The following is a 7,723-nucleotide window of genomic DNA, read 5'->3' on the forward strand; positions in this document are numbered from 1 at the left end:
AGGGTGAGAGAGAGGGAGGGGGAGGGAGAGAGAGAGAGACAGAGAGAGAGACACACAGAGAGAGAGACAGAGATAGAGAGAGACAGAGAGAGAGAGACAGAGGGAGAGAGAGCAACAAAGAGAGGGAGGGAGAAAGAGAGACAGAGAGAGGGATGGAGAGAGAGAGACAGAGAGAGGGAGGGAGAGAGAGGGACAGAGAGAGGGAGGGAGATAGAGACAGAGAGAGAGAGAGAAAGAGAGGGAGGGAGAGAGAGAGAGAGGGAGGGAGAGAGAGAGAGAGAGCGGGAGGGAGAGAGACAGAGAGAGAGAGAGAGAGGGAGGGAGAGAGAGAGAGAGAGGGAGGGAGACAGAGAGAGAGAGAGAGGGAGGGAGACAGAGAGAGAGAGACGGAGGGGGAGAGAGGGAGGGAGAGAGAAAGGGAGAGACAGAGAGGAGAGAGAGAGAGAGACAGAGGGTGAGAGAGAGAGATGGGGAAGGAGAGAGAGAGGGAGGGGGAGAGAGGGAGAGAGGGAGGGAGAGAGAGACAGAGAGAGAGAGACACAGAGAGAGAGAGACAGAGATAGAGAGAGAGACAGACAGAGAGAGAGAGACCGAGGGAGGGAGAGAGAAGGAGGGAGAGAGGGAGAGACAGAGAGAGAGAGAGAGAGAGGGAGGGAGAGAGAGGGAGGGAGAGAGAGAGAGAGAGAGAGGTAGAGAGACAGAGAGAGAAAGGGAGAGAGAGAGAGAGAGAGGGGGAGAGAGAGAGAGAGAGACAGAGAGAGACAAAGAGAGTGAGACAGAGAGAGGGAGGGAGAGAGAGAGAGAGAGAGGGTGAGTGAGACAGAGAGAGGGAGGGAGAATGAGACAGAGAGAGGGAGAGTGAGACAGAGAGAGGAAGGGAGGGAGAGAGAGAGAGAGGTTGAGGGAGGGAATTCCCGAGCTTAGGGTCCCCACCCCAGGCAGCTGAAGGCCCGGCCGCCAATGGTGGAGCGATGGGAATCGGAGGAGCGCAGAGATCTCGGAGGGTGGTAGGGGCTGGAGGTGGTTACAGAGATAGGGAGGGGTGTAGGGGCTGGAGGAGGTTACAGAGATAGGGAGGGGTGTAGGGGGCTGGAGGAGGTTACAGAGATAGGGAGGGTTGTAGGGGGTGGAGGAGGTTACAGAGATAGGGAGGGTTGTAGGGGGCTGGAGGAGGTTACAGAGATAGGGAGGGATGTAGGGGGCTGGAGGAGGTTACAGAGATAGCGAGGGGTGTAGGGGGCTGGAGGAGGTTACAGAGATAGGGAGGGGTGTAGGGGGCTGGAGGAGGTTACAGAGATAGGGAGGGGGTGTAGGTGGCTGGAGGAGGTTACAGAGATAGGGAGGGGTGTAGGGGGCTGGAGGAGGTTACAGAGATAGGGAGGGGTGTAGGGGCTGGAGGAGGTTACAGAGATAGGGAGGGGTGTAGGGGGTTGGAGAAGGTTACAGAGATAGGGAGGGCTGTAGTGGGGCTGGAGGGGGTTACAGAGATAGGGAGGGGTGTAGGGGCTGGAGGAGGTTACAGAGATAGGGAGGGGTGTAGGGGCTGGAGGAGGTTACAGAGATAGGGAGGGGTGTAGGGGCTGGAGGAAGGTTACAGAGATAGGGAGGGGTGTGGGGGCTGGAGGAGGTTACAGAGATAGGGAGGGTTGTAGGGGGCTGGAGGAGGTTACAGAGATAGGGAGGGGTGTAGGGGCTGGAGGAAGGTTACAGAGATAGGGAGGGGTGTGGGGGCTGGAGGAGGTTACAGAGATAGGGAGGGGTGTGGGGGCTGGAGGAGGTTACAGAGATAGGGAGGGGTGTAGGGGCTGGAGGAGGTTACAGAGATAGGGAGGGGTGTAGGGGCTGGAGGAAGGTTACAGAGATAGGGAGGGGTGTGGGGGCTGGAGAAGGTTACAGAGATAGGGAGGGGTGTAGGGGCTGGAGGAGGTTACAGAGATAGGGAGGGGTGTAGGGGCTGGAGGAGGTTACAGAGATAGGGAGGGCTGTAGGGGGCTGGAGGAGGTTACAGAGATAGGGAGGGGTGTAGGGGCTGGAGGAAGGTTACAGAGATAGGGAGGGGTGTGGGTCTGGAGGAGGTTACAGAGATAGGGAGGGGTGTGGGGGCTGGAGGAGGTTACAGAGATAGGGAGGGGTGTAGGGGGTTGTAGTGTCGCCAACAACGTTGAGCTCACTTCACTCACCTCCCACTCCTACTCCCTCTTCAAATTCCAAAACCTTCCCCCTCACATTCCCCCCTCCCCCGCCCCCCCCAACCCCAATTGCCCCAGCCCTTGCCCTGTCAACGAACGGGAACAGAGTCCCCTCTGCCCACCTCGTCCGAACCTGTCTCAACCCCGCCCCGGAGATCAATCGGATCTCCCCTCGACCCCCCTGTCCCTCCCAGGCGAGCAACCCCAACCCCTCTCCCCGAGCCGAGGAAGGGGAAGTGTTCTGGACGGCGAGAGATTGCAGAGCTGTGAGGCGGTGGAGGGATCTTGGTAGCCCAGTGCATGAGCCCGCGACAGGGTAGCTCCCAGCTACCCAGCGCGTAATCGGACAAGCGTTGCTGAAGGAATAGACAGGTCGCAGGTTTTCATCTTGCACTCGTCAGGGCACTCCTCAAGAGTACCAGTATAAGGGTCAAAACAACAATTTATACCGCATGGGAAGAGAGCGCGGACGGGCTGGCAAGCGGCCTCTGATTCGCGGAGGCGTTGCCATGGAGAATCCACCAGTGAAAGCCTCTACCAGTGAGAGGCCCCTTGCCAACCAATCGGCGCTCTCTTCCCATGCAGTATAAATTGTTGTTTTACCTTTATCTTGGTATTCTTGAGGAGTGTCCTGTTGAGTGCAATATTAAAAGCCTCGACACGTCTATTTTTTCAGCAATATTCTGCCCTACCAAAAGACTATTTAGGAAGCTAATAGAAAGTTATCATTTATTGTGAGGGGGGATTGAATATAAAAGTTAGGGAGGTTTTGCTTCAGTTGGTACAGGGCAGTGGTGAGACCACATCTGGAGTGTTGTGTACAGAGTTGGTCACCTTATTTAAGGAAGGGTGTAAATGCGTTGGAAGCAGTTCAGAGAAGGTTTACCAGACTAATACCAGGAATGCGCGGGCTGTTATATGAGGGAAGGTCAGACAGGTTAGGCCTTGTGTCCGCTGGAGTTTAGAAGAGTGAGAGGCAACTCGATTGAAACCTTTAAGATCCTGAGGGAGGGTCTCGGACAGGGTGGGATGGGGAGAGGATGTTTCCTCTTGTGGGACAATCGAGAACGAGGTTGGGGGGGGTCACTGTTTAAAAATGAGGGGGTGGTCCGTTTAGGACAGAGACGAGGGGAAATGTTTTCTCTCCGAGGGGGCGGGGGTGAGTGTTTGGAACTCTCTCCCTCACAAGGCGGTGGGGGCAGAGTCTGTGAATGTTTTTAAGGGGGGGTGGGCGAGATAGATTCTTGATTCACAAGGGGGTGAAAGGTTATCGGGGTGGGGGTGGGCAGGGGTTGAGGTTACAATCAGGTCAGCCACGGTCTTATTGAATGGGGGGAGCAGAGCTCGATTCTTTGTCCGCACGTCTATAACCTGACCTTGACACGAAAACCCATTCCCCTCCCCCCACCACCCCCCCACCGGCCCCCTGGCCCCCTTGGCTGTACCTGCACCGCCACACCAAAGTTGTTGCCGTCTTCAATCTTGGGGACCTGCAGTTGGATCCACATGCTCACCTGCCAAAGGGAGGGAAGGGAGGAGGAGAAGGAATCAGACACCCAGCCGCTCATTCACACGCCGACGCCGCCCCACCACCACCCCCCCCCACCACAGCCGCTTGTCCCTCCCGAGCGGGCAGGAACCCGAGGCCAGGGGCCCCGCTTTGCCTGTAGCGATGAGGACGTAAGGGTCGGGGGGTTGGGGGGGTGGGGGGGTGGGTAGGAGGGGTATGGTGGGGGGGGCGGAGTCCAAGTCTTGTAGGCGGAGTCGAAGGTGGGGTGGGGGTGGGCCAGGACTTAAGACGGAGGGCGGCTGCCAGGAATTGCCAGGTGCAGAGGGATCTGGGCATCCCAGCGCATGAATGACAAATGGTTAGCGTGCAGGCATCAGCGAGTCATTAGGAGGGCCCATGGAACGCTATCCTTTGTTAGGAGAGGGTTTCAACGCGAAAAGGAGGATGTTGCGCTATAGTTATACAGGGCGTTGGGTGGGACCGCACCTCGATTACCGTGTGCGGTTTTGGTCTTAAAGGGAGAATGTTATTAGGGCTAGTAAAGGCCCGATGGGCTGAATGGGGAGTGTTAGGGAATTAGAGGGATGGTCTTCAATGGGAGAGTGAGGGGATTAGAGGGATGGTCTTCGATGGGAGAGTTAGGGGATTATTAGAGGGATGGTCTTCGATGGGAGAGTTAGGGGATTAGAGGGAGGGTCTTCGATGGGAGGGTTAGGGGATTAGAGGGATGGTCTTCGATTGGAGGGTTAGGGGATTAGAGGGAGGGTCTTTGATTGGAGGGTTAGGAGATTAGAGGGAGGGTCTTTGATTGGAGAGTTAGGGGATTAGAGGGATGGTCTTCGATGGGAGGGTGAGGGGAGTAGAGGGATGGTCTTCGATGGGAGAGTTAGGGGTTTAGAGGGATGGTCTTCGATGGGAGAGTTAGGGGATTAGAGGGAGGGTCTTTGATGGGAGAGTTAGGGGATTAGAGGGAGGGTCTTCGATGGGAGTGTTAGGGGATTGGAGGGAGGGTCTTCGATGGGGGAGTTAGGGGATTAGAGGGAGGGTCTTCGATGGGGGAGTTAGGGGATTAGAGGGAGGGTCTTCGATGGGAGAGTTAGGGGATTAGAGGGAGGGTCTTCGATGGGGGAGTTAGGGGATTAGAGGGAGGGTCTTCGATGGGAGAGTTAGGGGATTAGAGGAAGGGCCTTCGATGGGAGAGTTAGGGGATTAGAGGGATGGTCCTCGATGGGAGAGTTAGGGGATTAGAGGGAGGGTCTTCAATGGGAGGGTTAGGGGATTAGAGGATGGTCTTCGATGGGAGGGTTAGAGGATTAGAGGGATGGTCTTTGATGGGAGAGTTAGGGGATTAGAGGGATGGTCTTCGATGGGGGAGTTAGGGGATTAGAGGGATGGTCTTCGATGGGAGAGTTAGGGGATTAGAGGGAGGGTCTTCGATGGGAGAGTTAGGGGATTAGAGGGATGGTCCTCGATGGGAGAGTTAGGGGATTAGAGGGAGGGTCTTCGATGGGAGGGTTAGGGGATTAGAGGGATGGTCTTCGATGGGAGAGTTAGGGGATTAGAGGGATGGTCTTCGATGGGAGGGTTAGAGGATTAGAGGGATGGTCTTTGATGGGAGAGTTAGGGGATTAGAGGGATGGTCTTTGATGGGGGAGTTAGGGAATTTGAGGGAGGGTCTTCGATGGGAGAGTTAGGGGATTAGAGGGAGGGTCTTCGATGGGGGAGTTAGGGGATTATTAGAGGGAGGGTCTCGGATGGGAGTTAGGGGATTAGAGGGAGGGTCTTCGATGGGAGAGTTAGGGGATTAGAGGGATGGTCTTTGATGGGAGAGTGAGGGGATTAGAGGGAGGGTCTTCTATGGGAGAGTGAGGGGATTAGAGGGAGGGTCTTCGATGGGAGAGTTAGGGGATTAGAGGGGTGGTCTTCGATGGGAGAGTTAGAGCCACTCGTCGAACGAGTTTCCCGGGTCGGAGTCCGGAGCTGTGGTGGGTAACGGAATAAGGAGCGGGCGGACGAGCACGGGAATAACGGGGCTCACCACGTTGCTTTTCTCCTTCAGCAGGTTGATTTCCGGCTTCACCTCCTTCAGCAGGGCCAGGATCTTGTCATTACTGGGCACCGGGCCACAGGGGGGACCTGGAAACAGAGGGCGGCCGGTGAATGGTGGGTGGAGGGGGGGGAGGAGGAGGGCAGAAACAGTGAAAGCATCAACAGGCGAGGCAGCACGAGAGAGAAAGAGAGAGAGCATTCGAGCGCTGGCCATCACGCGCGCAAAATCCCAAAGGAGGTGCAGGCCCAGACGGTAGAGGCGGTGCACGGAGTCGCACGCCCGCAAGCGACGCCTTCTGCAAATAAACGGGTCTTCGAGAGAAAGGCCCGAAATTTGGCTGCCGGGCCCACTCATCAGGGGCGGGCGGTGGGGGGGGTGGCTGGAGGATCGGCGCATCCCGGGGCCCCCGGCGGCACAGCAAGATCCCACGGACAGCCCAGACCTCCGCGTCGGGGAGATAGCCATTGGCGCTGTGCGCCTCGAACCGCCGCTGTTCGTAGTGGGGGGGGGCGATGATGACGATGGGGGCGCCGGGGCACGAGGGAGAACTCTGCAATGCTCCCCAAACCCACCCCCCCCCAGCACCCTCGCCGCCCACATTCCACCCCCCCAACCCCCCGTCCTCTCTGAAGTGGTGGCCGTAGGGGTTGAGAAACTTTATCAGCCGTGATTGAATGGCGGAGCGGACTCGATGGGCCGAATGGCCTCATTTCTGCTCCTAGGTCTGATGGTCTTAGGGTCTCATGGTTCACCACCCGCCCGAGGGTGATGAGGGAGTTGACGGACTTACCACTGTCTTCATCATCCTTATCCTTATCCTTTTCCTTTTCCTTTTCCTTCTCCTTCGTGCTATCCTTATCTTTCTTCGCCGCCTCTCTCTTCTTCTTCTGCCAAATTAACACAAAAACCTCAGAGCCCTCCGCATCCAACTCCACTTATAGCGACACCTCCTGACCCCTCCCAACTCACTTCAGCACCACGGAGAGCAGAGCGGCGAGATCAGTTCAGCTCCAGTACTGAGGGAGCGCCGCACTGTCGGAGGGTCAGTGCTGAGGGAGCGCCGCACTGTCGGAGGGTCGGCGCTGAGGGAGAGCCGCACTGTCGGAGGGTCAGCGCTGAGGGAGAGCCGCACTGTCTGAGGGTCAGTGCTGAGGGTGAGCCACACTGTCGGAGGGTCAGTACTGAGGGAGCGCCGCACTGTCGGAGGGTCAGTACTAAGGGAGAGCCGCACTGTCGGAGGGTCGGTGCTGAGGGAGAGCCGCACTGTCGGAGGGTCGGCGCTGAGGGAGAGCTGCACTGTTGGAGGGTCAGTACTGAGGGAGAGCCGCACTGTCGGAGGGTCGGCGCTGAGGGAGAGCTGCACTGTCGGAGGGTCAGTACTGAGGGAGAGCCGCACTGTCGGAGGGTCAGTACTGAGGGAGAGCCGCACTGTCGGAGGGTCAGTGCTGAGGGAGTGGCGGAGGGTCAATACTGAGGGAGTGTCAGAGGGTCAGTACTGAGGGCGTGTCAGAGGGTCAGTACTGAGGGAGTATCTGAGGGTCAGTACTGAGGGAGTGTCGGAGGGTCAGTACTGAGGGAGCGTCGGAGTGTCAGTACTGAGGGAGTGTCGGAGGGTCAGTGTTGAGGGAGTGTCAGAGGGTCAGTACTGAGGGAGTGTCGGAGGGTCAGTGCTGAGGGAGTGTCGGAGGGTCAGTACTGAGGGAGTATCGGAGGGTCAGTGTTGAGGGAGTGTCGGAGGGTCAGTACTGAGGGAGTATCGGAGGGTCAGTGTTGAGGGAGTGTCGGAGGGTCAGTACTGAGGGAGTGTCGGAGGGTCAGTACTGAGGTAGTGTCGGAGGGTCAGTACTGAGGGAGTGTCGGAGGGTCAGTACCGAGGCAGGGTCAGAGCGCTCTAACCGCGCGTGTGTATTGTTGAGACTGTCCCCTTCACCCCATCTGCCCCCACTCACCTTCTCCTCCTTCAGTTTATCCTTC

The 7,723-nt window shown here is 57.5% G+C and overlaps 1 protein-coding gene across 1 annotated transcript in view; it reads right to left on the minus strand.

Moving 5' to 3' along the window:
• Positions 1–6,636, minus strand: part of LOC144677324 (proteasome activator complex subunit 1-like) — a gene marked incomplete at both ends in the record, with an annotated part of 33,225 nt that extends 26,589 nt beyond the window's left edge. The window contains 3 exons of the mRNA XM_078537462.1: positions 3,635–3,703; positions 5,738–5,835; positions 6,540–6,636. Of these exons, the coding sequence (XP_078393588.1) occupies positions 3,635–3,703; positions 5,738–5,835; positions 6,540–6,636 (264 nt within the window). The remainder of the gene's footprint in view (positions 1–3,634; positions 3,704–5,737; positions 5,836–6,539) is intronic.
• Positions 6,637–7,723: the final 1,087 nt, after the last annotated feature.

This window comes from Cetorhinus maximus, unplaced genomic scaffold (genome assembly GCF_964194155.1).
Source record: "Cetorhinus maximus unplaced genomic scaffold, sCetMax3.hap1.1 HAP1_SCAFFOLD_2400, whole genome shotgun sequence".
NCBI classification, from domain to species: Eukaryota; Metazoa; Chordata; class Chondrichthyes; order Lamniformes; family Cetorhinidae; genus Cetorhinus; species Cetorhinus maximus.